The following is a 23,627-nucleotide window of genomic DNA, read 5'->3' as shown; positions in this document are numbered from 1 at the left end:
GAAATATTTTGCAATATATACAAAAAGTGACAAAAAAAACATAACATTTAAAACAACACGTCATACTGCTACGCCATCTTGGATTGCAAGGTGACTCATTTAAAAAACATTGGATATAGCAAACTCTGAAATGATTTAGCATTTCTGTGCCCATGAAAACTTTTTTCCCAGCGTAACATAAGGAGCCACTAAATGATACGTAGTTCAAGTGCATTTCAGAATACAAAAAAACTGTCCAACAGCAAGATCCCTTATTTAAGTTGACTAGGTACAACATACTATTAAATTCAAGCCTAGCTCAGGTTTATTCCTTCAATTTAATACCGCTCTTCACCGACCCAGGAAGGAGTGGGGCCAAACAGGTTTTGCACCTCGTTTCCCTCCTTCAGGGAACAGTAATTATAGTGTTAGGTTCTAATTTTTCAGAGTAAATAACTCACGGACACTAGAGAAGCTTAACCAAGTTGAATTCTTCCCAAAGGGTTGTTACAGCTGTAGTTCAGACAAAAACATGTTCTCACCATCACAAGTATATATACCCCACTTTGGACACTCCTCTTTCTCTCCAATCCTTAAATCTTCTGGGTCGACAAGAAGAGGGTAACAAGATACTAAACCCTTATTACTCCCTTCAGGGGATCTGACCTGACCTCAACCTCTCCTTCGCCTAATCCACAGATGTCCATCCGCTTCCCCTATAGCAATCCTGTGATCTCCTCCCGTCCAACCAGGACATTCCACAGCCACTCTGTCTTTCTACAGATCTCACTCCTTTATATACTCTGCGTCTGATCTATCATGTCTTTAATATCTCAATGTTCAAAGTTTAGCCCGAATCCAGTCATAAAGTTACACTCCCTTTCAGTCGGTCAACTTCGGTAAAACATACTATGGGAAAATACAATCATTCCCCATGCCGATCCAAACGGATACTAAATGAAATGGCCCCTGGCAGACCACCCAGACCTTACGTCGCAAGATTTTTCAATGTATTAATTGTATTTTGTTTGAAACACTCCTGTCAATATTGAGTAAGGACACACACCCAATTACACATATAGAAGTAGGACTAGTCTTCCTGGCCTGAGCGCAAATGTAGGCCCATAAATGTGCCCATTTGGGGATGTCTGATAGTATTTCTGATTGTCTTAACGCACCACCACTAATAAGTTGTGGAGCTTCTCAAAGTAATGTTTTATTCACCTCAAACAGCAAGTAAACAAAGTCTAATCAAAATCAATAGCGAATGACAATAGTTCCTCAAAGTATTTTCGTAAAATATTTCCAGCTCTCACCCTTTCGATAACCACTCGGCACGAAAGGGAAAAACTTAATGTGCTGATCCAGTGGAAATGTTAAAACACCTGATTACTTCTTATCCCTTTCACAAATAGCCTACAGCTGTGTCGGCCGAGAACTCACTGGCAGGGGAAACTGAGTGCCCAGAATATTTTATACAATGTTGCAAGCTTGCTATCTAGAGTTTTGGGCCGACCCAGTTGATAGTTGATCCAATGTTTCCAGTTTGTTGCAGACAGGACATGTGTAGCCAATGAGATTTATATGATATTTATTTATCAGGATATTTTATACATGTAGGCTGCAATGTTAGCATTTTTTAGCTAATTGTATTTATTTTATTTTTTTTACTTAGCAAGGGCCTCAAAAATGTTTCTTTATAATTTTCATTTAAATAGAATGTAGATTAACCACAGAGAATGATGTTGAGATAAAGACTATTATAATTATTATTACTATTATAAATGAAATGAAACTGTTCCAATAAAATGTGAATATGAAAATCCTAACTGGCACCAGATCAGTAGAAATGGTCAGATAAATTGGCACCAAATGGAAAAGGTTGCTGACTGCTGGTGTAGTCTATTACCAGAAACTATAGGAGCATAACGACTGCTGGTGTAGCCTATTACCAGAAACTATAGGAGCATAACGACTGCTGGTGTAGCCTATTACCAGAAACTATAGGAGCATAACGACTGCTGGTGTAGCCTATTACCAGAAACTATAGGAGCATAATGACTGCTGGTATAGTCTATTACCAGAAACTGTAGGAGCATAACGACAGCTGGTGTAATCTATTACCAGAAACTATAGGAGCATAACGACTGCTGGTGTAGCCTATTACCAGAAACTATAGGAGCATAACGACTGCTGGTGTAGCCTATTATCAGAAACTTTAGGAGCATAACATCAGAATTTACGAAGGCAAGCAGCAGCGGGAAGAGTAGGCTAAGGAAGAAGTTTCTCTGATGGTTAGGCTATCTTGTTTCAGAGGGGTGTATTCAGAAGTATTCAGACCCTTTTCTATGAGACTTGAAATTGCTTTCAGGTGCATCTTGTTTCCATTAATAATCCTTGAGATGTATCTACAACTTGTTCGAAGTCCACCTGTGGTAAATTCAATTGATTGGATATGATTTGGAAGGCACACGCACACCTGTCTATATATGGTCCCACAGTTGACAGTGCATGTCAGAGCAAAAACCAAGCCATGAGGTCGAAGGAACTGTCCGTAGAGCTCCAAGACAGGATTATGTCGAGGCACAGATCTGGGGAAGGGTACCAAAAAAATTCTGCAGCATTGAAGGTCCCCAAGAACACAGTGACCTCCATCATTTTTAAATGGAATACTCTTCCTAGAGCTGGTCACCCGGCCAAACTGAGCGATTGGGGGAGAAGGGCCTTGGTCAGGGAGGTGACCAAAAACCTGATGGTCACTCTGACAGCGCTCCAGAGTTCCTCTGTGGAGATGGGAGAACTTTTCAGAAGGACAACCATCTCTGCAGCACTCCACCAAACAGGCCTTTATGGTAGAGTGGCCAGACGGAAGCCACTCCTCAGTAAAAGACACATGACAGCCTGCTTGGAGTTTGCCAAAAGGAACCCAAAGGATGGGTGGAATGGAAAAGGTTGCCGACTGCTGGTGTAGTCTATTACCAGAAACTATAGGAGCATAACATCAGAATTTACGAAGGCAAGCAGCAGCGGGAGGAGGAAGAGTTTTTTTCTGATAGTTAGGCTATCTTGATCTCTGGCTCCCGAGTCATTTGTGTGTCTCAATTATTTAATCAAACAGCGTGCTTAAAGCATCAGACCAGTTCAGTACATATAGTTGACTTAATTAAAACACATGGGGTGTGTCTATATATGGAAAAATACACGTTATAACATTTCTACCAATCGGTTGGTAGAAAGAAAAGACGAGTCTTGGTTGACCCAAGATTTTTTTAGTTGGGGCCCTAGTGCATTCATTAAGTTCAGACCGCTTCCCTTTTTACACATTTTGTTACGTTACTTATTCTAAATTAGATTTTTTTTTAAGAATTAAGTGAGAATGTTAAATGTTTTAGAAATTCTTGAGACTCAATTAAATCAATTAATCATGTTTTGAGGATATACAGTGCTTGTTTACATTTACTGATAAACATTGGAGTAAAAAAATGCTTATATTTTGGGTTCTGATGGGGGTACAACAGTTGAACTAAGCTCATGAGACATTTGTAAGTGATTTCTTCAAGAAACAGATGGGTACATATCATTAATGTATAAGTCCCAAAATGGATGTAACAACTGCTGATTGCCACTTTAAGACTATATATTGGGCTAATCTAATAAAAGATATTGAGGAGTACAGTATTTCAGGCATTGTCATTAGATGCATTTGATCAATTGTTAACGTTTTGTTGATGGTCCACTCTTGATGTTCTACACGTTACAGTGTAGCTTCAGCCATTCGTACAGAACAACATTAAAGTGTTAAACCTCTTTACTGCATATTGGTTCAACGACTGCAGAGACGGTACTTACTGGTGTTAAACAGATCTCCAACCTCGTCTTCTTCCTCCAATGTGACAGTATTCTCCCCCTCCTCTTTCACACCAAAAACTGCATCCTCCTCTTTTTCATCTTCCTCTACTTTCACTGAAACTTCTTTCTCTTCTTCTTTCAATGTAACAGCCTCACCTTCCTTCTCCTCTTTCACAACAATGTTCTGCCACAGACCCTCTTTCTCCGTCCAGCAGACCGCCTCTTCTTTAGCAGGAGGGGAGAAGCTTACTGACCTCATGTTCGGGGATGTTAGCTAGCTAGCTAGCTATCATTAGCGACTACGCTAGTGCTAACTTAACCAGCCAGCTACTATAGCTGACTAATACAAAATAAGGTAATATTCAATTAAATAGGTTAACAAGTTGATACGAGAGAAGTGTGTCTAAAACACAGTAGGTAATATACACCGAAAGCGTATAAATAGCTTGAATCTTTCGGCTATGTTGGCTAGCAAGCTATCGAGGTGGTTGACGAGCTGTTTATGAAGAACCGTCCACTAGATTATACATCACGCTCGCAGCATCGCCTGAAAGACGCACATCGCCGTCTGCTGACTGGAGTGGGAAACGCAGTTGAGGATCATATTTTATTTTCAGACAAAGATTATTTTAAATGGATTTAATTAAATAATACTATTATATTGAGACATACAAAGACAGGAAAGTGTTGATTGATTAGTGAGAATAAAAAATGTTTACTACAGCACATTTAAGGCAGTTTCATTAACTCATACTAAATCTAAGTAAGTAGCCAGCTACTGTAGGTCCATACTGCTCCTACATGGTGTAACAATACATCATGTAGATGTATATAATGAACAGACTAGGTCCATACTGCTCCTACATGGTGTAACAATACTTCATGTAGATGTATATAATGAACAGACTAGGTCCATACTGCTCCTACATGGTGTAACAATACATCATGTAGATGTATATAATGAACAGACTAGGTCCATACTGCTCCTACATGGTGTAACAATACTTCATGTAGATGTATATAATGAACAGACTAGGTCCATACTGCTCCTACATGGTGTAACAATACTTCATGTAGATGTATATAATGAACAGACTAGGTCTATACTGCTCCTACATGGTGTAACAATACATCATGTAGATGTATATAATGAACAGACTAGGTCTATACTGCTCCTACACGGTGTAACAATACATCATGTAGATGTATATAATGAACAGACTAGGTCTATACTGCTCCTACATGGTGTAACAATACATACTGTAGATGTATATAATGAACAGAGTAGGTCTATACTGCTCCTACGTGGTGTAACAATACATCATGTAGATGTATATAATGAACAGACTAGGTCTATACTGCTCCTACATGGTGTAACAATACATCATGTAGATGTATATAATGAACAGACTAGGTCTATACTGCTGCTACATTTTTGTATTATAATTTTGTATTTATTTCTCCTTTATTTAACCAGGTCGGTCAGTTGAGAACAAGTTCTCATTTACAACTGCAACCTGGCCAAGATAAAGCAAAGCAGTGCGACAAAAACAACAACACAGAGTTACAATAAAAATTCAGTCAATAACACAATATTTTTTTTGTTTAGGAATACTGTGAAACATGATCTTTCCACTATTAATGCAGATATTATGGACATTTTATTTAAAACATGTAATTACATTTTAATTGTAGCTCCTTTAATTTAGACCCACAATGTATTTGCTATAATGTGTGCCATTGCCCGGCTATTAAAAGGGACAGGTGACTATTTGAGACTCAGCCTCAGGAATGTTTGGTCACGTGGAATCAACTGACTTTATGTCTACGGTGCCAAAGAGATTGATAGTTGGGGGTGTTGAGTGTGTTGATATGTTGTTAAGAAGCAAACAAAACTATAAACACACATACAGTACAACGAAAACATTTTACGTTAAAAACATGAAAGTCTTGACTAAAAACAGCTGGCCTAAAAACAATTACACTCTATGATATATACATCGATTAAGTGTTTAAACTTGAAACTAGATCAAACTTTAATATCAAAATTTGGGCGAAAAAACGGGGGTAAAATGATAAAAAATGCCGAAATTGGTTGTTCCCTCATTGTGATTGGTTGTTCCCCACCATTTGCAACAATGTCACTGAGCACCATCACTATCTTTCCTTCGTGGATTCCCTGCATGTTTACATATCTGGCATTACTCATCTCATAAGCATTTCACTACACCCGCAATAACATGTGTATGTGACAAATAACATTCAGTGGCCTGACTGCATCCAGACTATGTCAAAGGCCCATCCTGGTAGATCTGAGCCTAATGCAGCTTGGAGTGATCAGATGACAGAAGTCACATTTAGGTGCCAGGTGTAACTGAGACCATAGATGCTCCATATCCATTACTTTGAGTGTTTTATATAATATGACTAAATGTGTTGCAGGGGCAGTCAAGAAATGGAACAGCAAGGCCACAGAACATGACATAAGCAGAGCTGTGGGAGACCACCTCAAGCCCCTGGTAGAGCCGGGGGTGGTGTTTACCACTCCACCACGCCTTCAGCAGGCTGGAAAAGTGATACTGTTTTTCATACTAAGATGGAGGGTCTGTTGATTGATCAGTCATTGGGTTCTTTTGTTGAAATCAAATCAAGCTTTATTTATACAGCACATTTCAGACATGAATGCAACACAATGGCTTCACAGGAGAAAACAATTTAAATAAACAGAAATATTTAGTGCACAAAAATAACAGGATAAAAAAAACAGAAGATTAACAACTGAAAGACCAATGAGCATTCTAAGGAAATGCCATTGATTAAAACACTAATTGGATGCAATATCCAACCCAAAATATAAGCTTGTTTTTTAGGAGGGGCTCTCAAAGACACTATGGGGGTGTCGACTGAAAGTTGACTAGTAACAACAACTGGGACCTAAAAGACACCAACCATGAGACCCATGTTAGGATTTACCTAGGGGTCATGATTGGGGCTGTACAAATGTTTGGTGTATTAGAATAATTGATTATGCTTATGTTTTATTAATAGAAAGGGGGGGGGGGGTTAAAAGACCCCTCCCTCCTTACATTTATAGGGTTTTAGACTACTGATTAACAATAGATATAGTCATTGTAGAAGTTTAGTATTGTTCTACATTTGTATTTTAGTTCTCTCTCTCTGCCTCATTATAAAGAGGCCCTTAGACAGAACTCTGCAGGGGAGTGAAGGAGATAAGACTAGGTAAACATTCCACAATGGGTCAACTTTGGGGGAAGGGGACATTTACTGCTAAGTGTTTAGCTAACAATAAGGGCCCTGTTTATACAGCTTTGTAGGCATGGTTTTGGTCCCAGGAGTAGAGGATGATGATTTAGGCAGTGACGTCACCAGGGCGCGACTTAGGGTTTAATAAAACCACTGGAGACCTTTTGTTTGATGCAGAGCTTACTCAGAAACATGCGTGCTATGTTCCTGTTTGTCAACTTCTGTCTGCAATTGCATTAATAAAGGTTTTTGAATGATTTAATTAAAGATATTGTCATAATGCTAATTTCACCAATGAACCAATGATTGACAAAGAAGGACGTAAGAAACGAACCCTAGCATTTGGCGAGCATGCCAGGAGTGAGTGTCACCGCGGTTGGTAGAGATTCCACACCACGTTGCCAGAGCTCAAAATTAAATAAGGTAAGCAGACACCCGTTTAATCTAAGTCTGTAATTAAATGGCATTTACTGGTGTGGTTTCTCTCTAACAAGTAAGTGGCACCTCACTCAATCTAAATTATAGACATACACTTTGAATATGACACAGTCGGATTTTAGTTTGGAGAAATTACGTAAAGGACTATTGGTGAAATGCATGATGTCAATATATGATGAATGAATTGAATGTTTGAAGAGGTGATTCAGTGATAATCATCCATTATATATTGGGAGGTAATGCAGTGTTCATTACTTTTGGTTTTGAAGAGATGATTCAGTGATAATCATCCATTATATATTGGGAGGTAATGCAGCGATCATTACTTTTGGTTTTGAAGAGGTGATTCCGTGATAATCATTTACTATATATTGGGAGGTAATGCAGCGATCATTACTTTTGGTTTTGAAGAGGTGATTCCGTGATAATCATTTATTATATATTGGGAGGTAATGCAGTGATCATTACTTTTGGTTTTGAAGAGGTGATTCCGTGATAATCATCTATTATATATTGAGTAGTAATGCAGCGATCATTACTTTTGGTTTTGCAGAGGTGATTCAGTGTTAATCATCTATTTTATTTTGAGTAGTAAAGACTAGTTATTTTATTTTGTAGAGGTACCCAGCGAATGAGTTGAGTTGGTTATGAATAGTGGTAATTTTGTGTGAAATTTACCAAGTGAGTGAATTGAGTTGTTTATGTATAGTCCGTTATATGTTTCATTGTTTGTTTGTCTGTGGAATATGGCGGGAGTTATTGGGTAATGGCCAACTGGTGGAGTAAAAAGTTAGGATTAGGATAGAAATTATTTGGATAAAGGTTATTTGATAATGACACTTTTCTACCATGGAACAGTATTGGGAACATTTTTATAAAAGTTATTTTGTGATCCTACACCAGGGAGCACTGGTGTAAAACTTCTAACTATTACTCTACACTCTTGAGATAAAACATTAGAAATTGGATTTTACCATGCGGTTGTCTCTGAGACCGTGTGGGAAATATATTTGAGTATAAATAGAGCCATTTATTATAGCCAAGATCAAGTGAGAGTACAATTAGGATTACAGTATCACCCACTGTTATTTACAACACACTGAATGAAGATAGACAAGAAGTTATATAGGCAAATTCCTACATACTACACCCACTTTAGGATAACCTTATAGAAAAACATATTACACGCAGACAATCTAAATAAAAAGCCGGAGCATCATGGCACAGTCAAATCAGAATGAGGAGATGGGAGCAATGAAGCCTGTCACACCTGTTGAATATATGCAAAAGAAGTTTCCTGCTGTGGAATTTACAGACACTTTTAAGAAATGGCATGTCTGGACAGAGATGGCAGGAGAAAATAGATATCCAATGGCTGGTTCATTCAACAAGACTAGGTTGGATTTAGTCAAGGAGATAATTCAGACAGGAAGAATGGATAAGGAGAAGGGGATGAAGAAGAAGTGCCCTTGTATCAGAAACTGTGATGGGGATGATGGTGCTGGAAGAAAAAAAAGAGGCACAGTTCCTGGAGGGAGTTTTCCCTAGCCACCCAAACTCACTCTACAAAAAGGACAGACTGGAAGACAAAAAGCATCTGCTCAAGTTGTTTCTACAGGCTCACCACAACCACAGCCTGCAGCTCCCCCACGGTCATATATGTCACACCTGTGAACCTGGTGCCTGAAGGGTATGTGCTTTTCACCACTCAACATTATGGTGACCACAACCATGGACTGGGAGAGGACGTGGGCCCGCCAGAGCTCTTCGTGAATGGAACAACACTCAATGCTGGACCTGTGGGCATTTGGGGCATTTAAGTTCACAGTGTGGGGGAAATGGAAGAGGAAGATGTTATAGCAGGGGCAAAGGACAATTTAAGCCTGGAAGAGGACACTGACAATGACAGGACAGCCATGGCCAATGGGAAATCAGAACACCAACAGTTCTTATTTTCCTCAGAATCAACAATGAAGGTGCCTGACTCCCCTGCTCCAATATGAATTCAATGATGGAAGAGAAGAGCCATGGATACTCTGAATGTTATGGACATGACCTATCATTTATAATAGACACTAAAGCTCACTGTTCCTGTTTAGGCAAACCTGGACAAGTTGTTGGGGCATCCCTGAGCAAATCATCAGTAACAATAACAGGGACATCTGGACAGCCCAGGAATGTGTACTGGACTAAGACTTATTTGAAGAAACTCTGCTTGACTCTGACATGATGCTGTTCGTTGATGGATCTGCCTATATAGATCAAAGCACAGGGTAGAAACATGTAGGATAGGGTGTAGTAGATGTGGGAGGTGATATTGAGGTTATACGGCCCCTACCAGACCATTGATCAGCGCAACAGGCAGATTTATTAGCTCTGACCACAGCTTGTGAATTGGGGGAAGGGAAGCCTTTACTGGCTACTCTGACTCAGCATATGTTATTGGGGTTTATTTGTCATGGTGTAGGATTTGGAGAGCAAGACAGTTTACTAATACCACAGACAAACCTATTAAAAACAGACCTTTTGTAGAAAAATTGTTTGAAGCTATGTGAAAACCTAACACATTGACTATTGTTAAGGTTGAGGCATACACGGGTTGGTGTGATAATGCTAGGTTAAGTAACAGCATAGCTGATGAGGCTGCCTAATTGCTGTTTCCTTTTGTCATGCATTTAATTTTTTAGTTGGTTGTATCATTTGAAACTACTGATCTTAAGAAACAGCAGCAGGCTGATATTCTAAATCACCAGGTGTGGAGGGTGAGAGGGTGTGCTCTCTGTCCCTAGGTCTGGCTTATGGCTACATCTTTTGTCTGGTATGCCCTGTTTACCATCAACCATGGTTTTATTATTTTCCGATTGGCTCATGGAGTGAGCCATTCATCAAAAGGGGGATATGAGAGGAGAATGGAGGAGGAGGAGAATGTTTGAAAATTAAAATTTGACCCAAAATTTTAATCAGCACGTAAAACAGTTCATTTATCGTTGCGCAACATGTTTGTTATATAATATAGACTAGGGAACTCCACTGCAACCAGGGAAGTTCCCCACTCCAAAATGATCCTTTGTCCACATAGCTATGGATTTTATAGACATGATAGAGCGAAAAGAAAGAGATACTGCCTGGTGATAATTGACAGGTTTACCAGGTGGGTGGAACCATCCAACTGTATTGCGCGAACAGTTGCAAAATTGCTAGTTAGGGAAATTATACTCAGGTTCGGAGTGCCTGAGGTTTGTCTGCAGACAATGGGATCCATCTCATAGGAGATGTGGTTACCCAAATGGCCAAAATGATGGGTGTTGACCAGAAGTTTGTGTCCATCTATCAACCGCGGAGTAACGAGAGTTACTGAGGGCTAATAAGAAAATTAAATGTTCCCTTGTCAAACTATGCTATTCCACAGGAATGACATGGGTAGAGGGATTACCTCTTGTCCTCATGAAAGTACACATTATGAAATGTTAACAAGACGACCAATGAACACCCCAGGGGTGAGACCTATGACTGACCGACAGATAGACATAACTGAGATATAGTGTGACCATCTTGAGTATATGAAGGAACTAACTTCTGTTGTAAGTTTTCTCCACTTTCACACTAGGAAAGCAGCAGAACCAATCCCAGGTGAAGACCCTGACGAGCTACCCATAAACGTTGGAGAATGGGTGAAACTCAGGGTCCAAAAGCGAAAATGGAACCAACCACGACAGATGGGTCTGTTCCAGCCCTGCGGGTAGAGGAGAGGTCCGGCTGGCATCATCTCTCCCACTGCAAGCATCTCCCAGAGTGGGAGCCATGGATGAGCAACTGCAGGGAGGGAGAGCCAGGGCCCCAAGAACATCTGAAGGAGGAAGAAGGTCCGAGCCAAAGGACAGGAGCAGAAAGCCGAGACAAAAGGCCAGAAGAACCGACAGAGGGTTTAGCTACAGAACCTGAAGAATCATTAGATGTCGAGGAAATCATCATATACACACACATTATGGTTGTGAAACAAGAAAATCTCAACATGCAGGGTATTTGTTGCTCTCCAAATCTACCCGTTCCCTTTGTGGATGGGGATGTGGAGAATAATAAATGGGTGAAAATAGTGATGTACATAGGATTACAGGGGAGGGGGAACACATCTGGCACACAGGTAATGATTTTCCATAAACCCACCTCCACAGCATTTCTGTGTGGAACCCAGGCAGTACCAATTGGAAAGAATGATTTTGGGTGTAGATTACTCCATTTTATGAAAAGGAACAATACAAGGGCTTGACGAAGAAAAAGCAATTATACTATTCTGATGTTGGTCAGAGGGGGAAGGAAGCAGCATGAGAAGTTGTAGTAATAAGTAAATGGATTAATAATTTGACATACTCCATGCAGGTCCTTACTAATTTGATAAAACAGGGTTTTACTCAGTTGTCACTAAATGTGCAGAATTTGAAGGCAGTAGTGACCAGAGATGAAAAGGCACAAATTGGCTAAAGACAGGGGCCTACAGGTCCCTTGGAATAAACGATGAGGATTACTGTGTCATGTTGCTTCCTGACTCCTCTGACATGACAGTTATTATTAATGACCTGGCTAAATTAGAAGGTACTCTGTAAAAAGCTGAAAATACCATCTTTAACCAAATTGGACACTGGTTTAATGGTGTATTTGGAAACGTGATGGGTAGGGTAATGATGTTCCTGTTTGCCATGATTGTTTCGCTCCTGGTAGGACTACTGTGTTTTGCTTTTGATTTATGTATAATAAAATGCTTGGCTAGAAAGACTGTTGAACATTTGGGGATTATGGGACACATGTATGTTGGGGTAGTCACAAGAAGGGAGCAAACTTATTTACCTAATGTGGTAGAGGGAAGATATGAGAGATACTAGAGCTTGTCATAAATATGTGGGTCAACTGAAAGATTATAGTGATAGGAGAAACTATGATAAAGGGGATTTTAGTGTGTTAGATTTACAGCAACAGATGACCGGTGTAAATATGTCCAGGATAGAGGAAGGCATGGGAGCACTTTTTAAATGAATGTGAGTATGCAGTGATAAGGATACAGGTTTACAAGTTTTGACAAAATTGGTGACTGGTTTAATGCTACATTTGGAAATGTGGTGGGAAAAGATATGTTTTCTTTGTTTATTCCTATACTGGTGGGAGGTTTGGTGATCTGATACAAATCGTGCTGAAGGTGATACTGATGCATTTCTAATTTCTCTTAATCCCATTGTTTATTTAACTCTGTGGTTCTTCCCAGGACCAAAGAGGAATGGGAGTATAGCCAGATTCACCCACCTCCACCAGCATTCCAGGAACCCCAGGAATTGTTTCACCCTTTAGAAGGCCATCCCTGGGATCAAATGGATCGGGGGATTTGCCTAATCTATTTGATTTCAGAGGAGAATGTTATGATTTAAGCTGTGAGACTAATTAGTCTCAAAGGGGGAAATGTTAGGATTTACCTAGGGGTCATGATTGGGGCTGTACAAATGTTTGGTGTATTAGAATAATTGATTATGCTTATGTTATATTAATAGAAGGGGAGGGGTTAAAAGACCCCTCCCTCCTTACATTTATAGGGTTTTAGACTACTGATTAACAATAGATATAGTCATTGTAGAAGTTTAGTATTGTTCTACATTTGTATTTTAGTTCTCTCTCTCTGCCTCATTATAAAGAGGCCCTTAGACAGAACTCTGCAGGGGAGTGAAGGAGATAAGACTAGGTAAACATTCCACAATGGGTCAACTTTGGGGGAAGGGGACATTTACTGCTAAGTGTTTAGCTAACAATAAGGGCCCTGTTTATACAGCTTTGTAGGCATGGTTTTGGTCCCAGGAGAAGAGGATGATGATTTAGGCAGTGACGTCACCAGGGCGCGACTTAGGGTTTAATAAAACCACTGGAGACCTTTTGTTTGATGCAGAACTTACTCAGAAACATGCGTGCTATGTTCCTGTTTGTCAACTTCTGTCTGCAATTGCATTAATAAAGGTTTTTGAATGATTTAATTAAAGATATTGTCATAATGCTAATTTCACCAATGAACCAATGATTGACAAAGAAGGACGTAAGAAACGAACCCTAGCATTTGGCGAGCATGCCAGGAGTGAGTGTCACCGCGGTTGGTAGAGATTCCACACCACGTTGCCAGAGCTCAAAATTAAATAAGGTAAGCAGACACCCGTTTAATCTAAGTCTGTAATTAAATGGCATTTACTGGTGTGGTTTCTCTCTAACAAGTAAGTGGCACCTCACTCAATCTAAATTATAGACATACACTTTGAATATGACACAGTCGGATTTTAGTTTGGAGAAATTACGTAACGGACTATTGGTGAAATGCATGATGTCAATATATGATGAATGAATTGAATGTTTGAAGAGGTGATTCAGTGATAATCATCCATTATATATTGGGAGGTAATGCAGCGATCATTACTTTTGGTTTTGAAGAGATGATTCAGTGATAATCATCCATTATATATTGGGAGGTAATGCAGCGATCATTACTTTTGGTTTTGAAAGAGGTGATTCCGTGATAATCATTTACTATATATTGGGAGGTAATGCAGCGATCATTACTTTTGGTTTTGAAGAGGTGATTCCGTGATAATCATTTATTATATATTGGGAGGTAATGCAGTGATCATTACTTTTGGTTTTGCAGAGGTGATTCAGTGTTAATCATCTATTTTATTTTGAGTAGTAAAGACTAGTTATTTTATTTTGTAGAGGTACCCAGCGAATGAGTTGAGTTGGTTATGAATAGTGGTAATTTTGTGTGAAATTTACCAAGTGAGTGAATTGAGTTGTTTATGTATAGTCCGTTATATGTTTCATTGTTTGTTTGTCTGTGGAATATGGCGGGAGTTATTGGGTAATGGCCAACTGGTGGAATAAAAAGTTAGGATTAGGATAGAAATTATTTGGATAAAGGTTATTTGATAATGACACTTTTCTACCATGGAACAGTATTGGGAACATTTTTATAAAAGTTATTTTGTGATCCTACACCAGGGAGCACTGGTGTAAAACTTCTAACTATTACTCTACACTCTTGAGATAAAACATTAGAAATTGGATTTTACCATGCGGTTGTCTCTGAGACCGTGTGGGAAATATATTTGAGTATAAATAGAGCCATTTATTATAGCCAGGATCAAGTGAGAGTACAATTAGGATTACAGTATCACCCACTGTTATTTACAACACACTGAATGAAGATAGACAAGAAGTTATATAGGCAAATTCCTACATACTACACCCACTTTAGGATAACCTTATAGAAAAACATATTACACGCAGACAATCTAAATAAAAAGCCGGAGCATCATGGCACAGTCAAATCAGAATGAGGAGATGGGAGCAATGAAGCATGTCACACCTGTTGAATATATGCAAAAGAAGTTTCCTGCTGTGGAATTTACAGACACTTTTAAGAAATGGCATGTCTGGACAGAGATGGCAGGAGAAAATAGATATCCAATGGCTGGTTCATTCAACAAGACTAGGTTGGATTTAGTCAAGGAGATAATTCAGACAGGAAGAATGGATAAGGAGAAGGGGATGAAGAAGAAGTGCCCTTGTATCAGAAACTGTGATGGGGATGATGGTGCTGGAAGAAAAAAAAGAGGCACAGTTCCTGGAGGGAGTTTTCCCTAGCCACCCAAACTCACTCTACAAAAAGGACAGACTGGAAGACAAAAAGCATCTGCTCAAGTTGTTTCTACAGGCTCACCACAACCACAGCCTGCAGCTCCCCCACGGTCATATATGTCACACCTGTGAACCTGGTGCCTGAAGGGTATGTGCTTTTCACCACTCAACATTATGGTGACCACAACCATGGACTGGGAGAGGACGTGGGCCCGCCAGAGCTCTTCGTGAATGGAACAACACTCAATGCTGGACCTGTGGGCATTTGGGGCATTTAAGTTCACAGTGTGGGGGAAATGGAAGAGGAAGATGTTATAGCAGGGGCAAAGGACAATTTAAGCCTGGAAGAGGACACTGACAATGACAGGACAGCCATGGCCAATGGGAAATCAGAACACCAACAGTTATTATTTTCCTCAGAATCAACAATGAAGGTGCCTGACTCCCCTGCTCCAATATGAATTCAATGATGGAAGAGAAGAGCCATGGATACTCTGAATGTTATGGACATGACCTATCATTTATAATAGACACTAAAGCTCACTGTTCCTGTTTAGGCAAACCTGGACAAGTTGTTGGGGCATCCCTGAGCAAATCATCAGTAACAATAACAGGGACATCTGGACAGCCCAGGAATGTGTACTGGACTAAGACTTATTTGAAGAAACTCTGCTTGACTCTGACATGATGCTGTTCGTTGATGGATCTGCCTATATAGATCAAAGCACAGGGTAGAAACATGTAGGATAGGGTGTAGTAGATGTGGGAGGTGATATTGAGGTTATACGGCCCCTACCAGACCATTGATCAGCGCAACAGGCAGATTTATTAGCTCTGACCACAGCTTGTGAATTGGGGGAAGGGAAGCCTTTACTGGCTACTCTGACTCAGCATATGTTATTGGGGTTTATTTGTCATGGTGTAGGATTTGGAGAGCAAGACAGTTTACTAATACCACAGACAAACCTATTAAAAACAGACCTTTTGTAGAAAAATTGTTTGAAGCTATGTGAAAACCTAACACATTGACTATTGTTAAGGTTGAGGCATACACGGGTTGGTGTGATAATGCTAGGTTAAGTAACAGCATAGCTGATGAGGCTGCCTAATTGCTGTTTCCTTTTGTCATGCATTTAATTTTTTAGTTGGTTGTATCATTTGAAACTACTGATCTTAAGAAACAGCAGCAGGCTGATATTCTAAATCACCAGGTGTGGAGGGTGAGAGGGTGTGCTCTCTGTCCCTAGGTCTGGCTTATGGCTACATCTTTTGTCTGGTATGCCCTGTTTACCATCAACCATGGTTTTATTATTTTCCGATTGGCTCATGGAGTGAGCCATTCATCAAAAGGGGGATATGAGAGGAGAATGGAGGAGGAGGAGAATGTTTGAAAATTAAAATTTGACCCAAAATTTTAATCAGCACGTAAAACAGTTCATTTATCGTTGCGCAACATGTTTGTTATATAATATAGACTAGGGAACTCCACTGCAACCAGGGAAGTTCCCCACTCCAAAATGATCCTTTGTCCACATAGCTATGGATTTTATAGACATGATAGAGCGAAAAGAAAGAGATACTGCCTGGTGATAATTGACAGGTTTACCAGGTGGGTGGAACCATCCAACTGTATTGCGCGAACAGTTGCAAAATTGCTAGTTAGGGAAATTATACTCAGGTTCGGAGTGCCTGAGGTTTGTCTGCAGACAATGGGATCCATCTCATAGGAGATGTGGTTACCCAAATGGCCAAAATGATGGGTGTTGACCAGAAGTTTGTGTCCATCTATCAACCGCGGAGTAACGAGAGTTACTGAGGGCTAATAAGAAAATTAAATGTTCCCTTGTCAAACTATGCTATTCCACAGGAATGACATGGGTAGAGGGATTACCTCTTGTCCTCATGAAAGTACACATTATGAAATGTTAACAAAACGACCAATGAACACCCCAGGGGTGAGACCTATGACTGACCGACAGATAGACATAACTGAGATATAGTGTGACCATCTTGAGTATATGAAGGAACTAACTTCTGTTGTAAGTTTTCTCCACTTTCACACTAGGAAAGCAGCAGAACCAATCCCAGGTGAAGACCCTGACGAGCTACCCATAAACGTTGGAGAATGGGTGAAACTCAGGGTCCAAAAGCGAAAATGGAACCAACCACGACAGATGGGTCTGTTCCAGCCCTGCGGGTAGAGGAGAGGTCCGGCTGGCATCATCTCTCCCACTGCAAGCATCTCCCAGAGTGGGAGCCATGGATGAGCAACTGCAGGGAGGGAGAGCCAGGGCCCCAAGAACATCTGAAGGAGGAAGAAGGTCCGAGCCAAAGGACAGGAGCAGAAAGCCGAGACAAAAGGCCAGAAGAACCGACAGAGGGTTTAGCTACAGAACCTGAAGAATCATTAGATGTCGAGGAAATCATCATATACACACACATTATGGTTGTGAAACAAGAAAATCTCAACATGCAGGGTATTTGTTGCTCTCCAAATCTACCCGTTCCCTTTGTGGATGGGGATGTGGAGAATAATAAATGGGTGAAAATAGTGATGTACATAGGATTACAGGGGAGGGGGAACACATCTGGCACACAGGTAATGATTTTCCATAAACCCACCTCCACAGCATTTCTGTGTGGAACCCAGGCAGTACCAATTGGAAAGAATGATTTTGGGTGTAGATTACTCCATTTTATGAAAAGGAACAATACAAGGGCTTGACAAAGAAAAAGCAATTATACTATTCTGATGTTGGTCAGAGGGGGAAGGAAGCAGCATGAGAAGTTGTAGTAATAAGTAAATGGATTAATAATTTGACATACTCCATGCAGGTCCTTACTAATTTGATAAAACAGGGTTTTACTCAGTTGTCACTAAATGTGCAGAATTTGAAGGCAGTAGTGACCAGAGACGAAATGGCACAAATTGGCTAAAGACAGGGGCCTACAGGTCCCTTGGAATAAACGATGAGGATTACTGTGTCATGTTGCTTCCTGACTCCTCTGACATGACAGTTATTATTAATGACCTGGCTAAATTAGAAGGTACTCTGTAAAAAGCTGAAAATACCATCTTTAACCAAATTGGACACTGGTTTAATGGTGTATTTGGAAACGTGATGGGTAGGGTAATGATGTTCCTGTTTGCCATGATTGTTTCGCTCCTGGTAGGACTACTGTGTTTTGCTTTTGATTTATGTATAATAAAATGCTTGGCTAGAAAGACTGTTGAACATTTGGGGATTATGGGACACATGTATGTTGGGGTAGTCACAAGAAGGGAGCAAACTTATTTACCTAATGTGGTAGAGGGAAGATATGAGAGATACTAGAGCTTGTCATAAATATGTGGGTCAACTGAAAGATTATAGTGATAGGAGAAACTATGATAAAGGGGATTTTAGTGTGTTAGATTTACAGCAACAGATGACCGGTGTAAATATGTCCAGGATAGAGGAAGGCATGGGAGCACTTTTTAAATGAATGTGAGTATGCAGTGATAAGGATACAGGTTTACACGTTTTGACAAAATTGGTGACTGGTTTAATGCTACATTTGGAAATGTGGTGGGAAAAGATATGTTTTCTTTGTTTATTCCTATACTGGTGGGAGGTTTGGTGATCTGATACAAATCGTGCTGAAGGTGATACTGATGCATTTCTAATTTCTCTTAATCCCATTGTTTATTTAACTCTGTGGTTCTTCCCAGGACCAAAGAGGAATGGGAGTATAGCCAGATTCACCCACCTCCACCAGCATTCCAGGAACCCCAGGAATTGTTTCACCCTTTAGAAGGCCATCCCTGGGATCAAATGGATCGGGGGATTTGCCTAATCTATTTGATTTCAGAGGAGAATGTTATGATTTAAGCTGTGAGACTAATTAGTCTCAAAGGGGGAAATGTTAGGATTTACCTAGGGGTCATGATTGGGGCTGTACAAATGTTTGGTGTATTAGAATAATTGATTATGCTTATGTTATATTAATAGAAGGGGAGGGGTTAAAAGACCCCTCCCTCCTTACATTTATAGGGTTTTAGACTACTGATTAACAATAGATATAGTCATTGTAGAAGTTTAGTATTGTTCTACATTTGTATTTTAGTTCTCTCTCTCTGCCTCATTATAAAGAGGCCCTTAGACAGAACTCTGCAGGGGAGTGAAGGAGATAAGACTAGGTAAACATTCCACAATGGGTCAACTTTGGGGGAAGGGGACATTTACTGCTAAGTGTTTAGCTAACAATAAGGGCCCTGTTTATACAGCTTTGTAGGCATGGTTTTGGTCCCAGGAGAAGAGGATGATGATTTAGGCAGTGACGTCACCAGGGCGCGACTTAGGGTTTAATAAAACCACTGGAGACCTTTTGTTTGATGCAGAACTTACTCAGAAACATGCGTGCTATGTTCCTGTTTGTCAACTTCTGTCTGCAATTGCATTAATAAAGGTTTTTGAATGATTTAATTAAAGATATTGTCATAATGCTAATTTCACCAATGAACCAATGATTGACGTAAGAAACGAACCCTAGCACCCACTAAATCTGCCCAAGAAGAGGCAAACAAAAGAAAAACCCACACCAAATTTAAAGACAGGAAGCAAACCAAAAAGGTGGAGCAACTAAAGGTGTTGCCTCTCCACATCTATCAAGACAACTGGAGCACTGGGCCAGACACTCTTAAATAGAACCTGGACCAGCTCAGGTGAAACACCTTCCCACTAACGAGATGGACAAGCCAGCACAGGTGTAACACATACTGACTAACGAGTTGACACCAATCAGTGCGTCCTACGTGCTAAAGTCCAACCTCAAAACATAAATGGAAAAACCAAAGACTAACTAACACCTTAAGAGTTTGCTCACCAACAACAGAAAACAACTTCCATTTCACATTATAATCAACTACAATGCTTCACCGTCACCAATATAAACATGGTGTCTGTCTACTGGCAAACAACAATTAAAAACAATATTTATTTTTTATTATTCCCACAAAGATTTTTCTTTCTATAGCTTCTAGAAATCTTGTCTTCCTAAAACTCACTCGCTTCTAGAACTCTCGTCCCCTTGGAACGAGCCCAAACAAAACTCATCTCCAATACGGGAAAAACGTGCAGTAAAAATAAACTGTGATCCATGGCAATGCACTGGCTAAACGCAAAACACAAAACATTTTGACTACCCCCCTTGAGACAATCAGCAACCAGGTTGTTCTCACCACGGACATGTCTGATTTCAAGAGGAAACTCCTGCAATATCCGTAGTAACATTCCACCTCACTGCGGAGCTTCTCTCTCTTTTCAGGGTTCACTCAATAGGCATGTTGTTGGGTCGGGGCCCAGTCCCCAATGTCATGCTCTAGTACATTTGGTTTGGCACATCTGAGAATGAACCCTGATATTCTAAAAACAGGGCAACAATGTCAATATAATTGTACCCAAAAAACTGTCAGTTGGTTGCATGAATAATTTTCATTACTAAATGTTACATGAAATGTAAATATGAAATATTTGATTGCATAGTATTATTTTCAACGGCTTTTCAATTACATTTTGCTAGGTGGGATAGCCCCACTGTCAAAACACAGTTTTAACGTGTCCAAATCATTAACCAATATGCAGAAACAGTGTGGGATAAATTGAAAACCTAACGAGTGGTATATACACAAACATCTGCCACAATAATTGTCTTTTTTAAAACAAGCTCCTTATAAACTGCACAAGCACCAGAAACACTGTTGTTTTGACAAGTAGCAATAAATCACTGATATCGATTAGGGGGGAAATCAGGTTGTACGTGCTGTTGAAACTAACAACAACAACAAAAAACATGGAAATGGGAGATATCTTTTAGCTCACTGGTTAGAGGACAACCTGCAGAAGACAGTCATCTACATATTGGAGTGATGCATTTAAATTTAGGGGTCGCTAAACAAAGGAACACAACACTTATTTGTCATAACTCATCGATTTTATGTTGAAATCAGTTGATTCTGGGAATAATGTGTACATCACTGGTTAGAGGACAACTCTTTTTTTGTTAGTCACTTTGTATTAAATCACATAAATAGTACTCTTTCAATTCAGAGCCTGGATTTCCCCCAATGCGCCTAATATCCATATCATGTTGAAATCAATTGATAAGGGGGCAAACGTTTAGGGTTCTACATTGTGACATTCTGACTGACTGACTGCAGAGTATATTAATATACTATATATTAAAACATTCTACATTGAGACATTAAAACACTCCTACTACAATGTTAAAACATTCTACATTGTGACATTAATTCATTGATATCATGAAACAACTCCTTCATATATAAATTTTCTGATATTTTATCAGAGATCTTTTATCAGATCATCTCTGGTCACAGCTAAAAGGTTTCTCTCCTGTGTGTGTTCTCTGGTGTATAGTTAGATAGCTAGAAGAAGAAAAACTCTTCCCACATTGATCACAGCTAAACAGATTCTCTCCTGTGTGTGTTCTATAGTGTATAGTTAGATTGCCAGAAGAAGAAAAACTCTTCCCACATTGATCACAGCTAAACGGTTTCTCTCCTGTGTGTATTCTCTGGTGCACTGTCAGATCACTAGATTGACAAAAACTCTTCCCACATTGACAACAGCTATAAGGTTTCTCTCCAATGTGTGTTCTCTGGTGTGAAGTCAGCTGGCTAGATGTAGTAAAACTCTTCCCACATTGACCACAGCTATAAGGTTTCTCTCCTGTGTGTGTTCTCTGGTGTACAGTCAGCTGGCTGGATTTAGCAAAACTCTTCCCACATTGATCACAGCTATTTGGTTTCTCTCCTGTGTGTGTTCTCTGGTGTTCAGTCAGATGGCTAGATTTAACAAAACTCTTCCCACATTGAGCACAGCTATATGGTTTCTCTCTTGTGTGAATTCTTTGATGTATTTTAAGTTTTACTGAGGAGTTGAATCTCTTCCCACAGTCAGAGCAGCAGTGAGTTATCTTCCCTGTGGATCTCTGCGGGTGTTTCTTGAGGTGTTCTGATGTGGAGAGACTCTTCTCTGCCTCTTCAGCATCATGTTGTTGTTGAGGCTCCCCAGAGAATCCACGATTGTCCCGTATCTCTCCTGTGTGAACAACAAAGTCAGACAGACGGTTTAAGGCCCACAACAGTAGAAATCCACTGTTTATTTGAGGTAAAAGGTGATGCCCAGAGCGTACCCATGCAGTTGTACAACAATTGATGTCTGTTCTAAATTATTATTATTATTATTATTTTACAATTGTCTTAAGACAGTCAAGACCTAAGCAGTGTTCCAGACACCTTTGGTCTACAAAAAAGGACCCCCCTGTGTTCTGTGCTAAATTTGCAGCGATGCACATGCATTGTAATTGTAAGGCTCGTTTGAATCTCCTGCTTAATATGTTTGTGTTATTGTCGCAAAATCAACTGCTTTATACTTAAAAAACACTTCAACCAGTAAAATGCTCTTTAGCTAGCTTTGCCATCAGCCTGAAACTGAGGGTTTGTACATTAAGTGTTTATCAAATTGGACCATAACTTCACCTAACAACAACATAGACCTACTGTAGGACAACATAGACCTACTGTAGGACCCATAACTTCACCTAACGACAACATAGACCTACTGTAGGACCCATAACTTCACCTAACAACAACAACATAGACCTACTGTAGGACCCATAACTTCACCTAGCAACAACAGACCTACTGTAGGACCCATAACTTCACCTAACAACAACATAGACCTAGGACTATAAATAATTTAATATTTCAGGTGAAACATGGAAACTAAAATGTCTTTGTCATGACATCCCATAACCTGATCACCAGATAATTTTGTGAATAATCCCACTAGGCTACTCTGTAATGTGCTGTCATTCTAAATGTCCTGAATAAAGGAAAATAGCTCTGTGTGTTGTACAATAGCCTATCCATCAAGGAACAGTTCTCTACACATTATGAGGTAAGTATCTCTGTGTCCAAACAGACTAACGAGACCCTACTGTAAAACAACCAGACAATAACAGATTATAAACATCAATTTGTTAGGGATGTTGGATCCAACGTGGAGCACGGCATAACTGTCTTTACCAGAGTAATGAATGAAGAAGCACTTTGGTTGTTTTTGCATGTCGTGATGTTTGTCATTTGACTGCCATTCAGAAAATGATTTCCTGGATCAGCTGATGATAGTTGAACATGTGACTGTTACTAAATTTCTACAGTATTAAGAATTATGTGTAATTATTGAACCAATTATATGCAAATCATATCTTCAGGGCCCGAGTAGCAGGCAGTTTAATTTGGGCACGCTTTTCATCCAAAATTCCAAATGCTGCCCCCTACCCTAGAGAAGTTAAGCTCGAGACCTTGGGTCTCGACCCCGCCCTGTGCAACTGGGTCCTGGACTTTCTGACCGGCTGTCCCCAGGTGGCGAAGG

General features: G+C 39.9%; 3 protein-coding genes across 4 annotated transcripts in view; 1 reads left to right on the top strand and 2 right to left on the bottom strand.

Moving 5' to 3' along the window:
- The window catches only part of LOC139567090 (zinc finger protein OZF-like), a 60,915-nt gene extending 56,585 nt beyond the window's left edge, over window positions 1-4,330 (bottom strand). For both annotated transcript variants that reach the window (XM_071388577.1, XM_071388578.1), the window contains exon 1: window positions 3,829-4,330. In XM_071388577.1, the coding sequence (XP_071244678.1) occupies window positions 3,829-4,087 (259 nt within the window). In that variant the 5' untranslated portion in view covers window positions 4,088-4,330. The remainder of the gene's footprint in view (window positions 1-3,828) is intronic.
- LOC139567094 (zinc finger protein ZFP2-like) overlaps window positions 1-23,627 on the top strand; it is a 303,695-nt gene that overhangs the window by 240,190 nt on the left and 39,878 nt on the right. The gene's annotated exons all lie outside the window — the stretch shown is intronic.
- LOC139567105 (zinc finger protein 180-like) lies at window positions 19,727-22,387 on the bottom strand. The gene is made up of 2 exons (XM_071388592.1): window positions 22,384-22,387; window positions 19,727-22,289 (listed from the first exon to the last, which is right to left on the bottom strand). Exons 1-2 carry the CDS (start codon window positions 22,385-22,387, stop codon window positions 21,550-21,552), a joined length of 744 nt encoding a protein of 247 aa, XP_071244693.1. The 3' UTR covers window positions 19,727-21,549.

The sequence above is a fragment of the Salvelinus alpinus genome, unplaced genomic scaffold, assembly GCF_045679555.1.
Source record: "Salvelinus alpinus unplaced genomic scaffold, SLU_Salpinus.1 scaffold_43, whole genome shotgun sequence".
Taxonomy (NCBI): domain Eukaryota; kingdom Metazoa; phylum Chordata; class Actinopteri; order Salmoniformes; family Salmonidae; genus Salvelinus; species Salvelinus alpinus.
The sequence above is the reverse complement of the archived record's forward strand: the minus strand, read 5'-3'. Positions and strand labels throughout refer to the sequence as shown.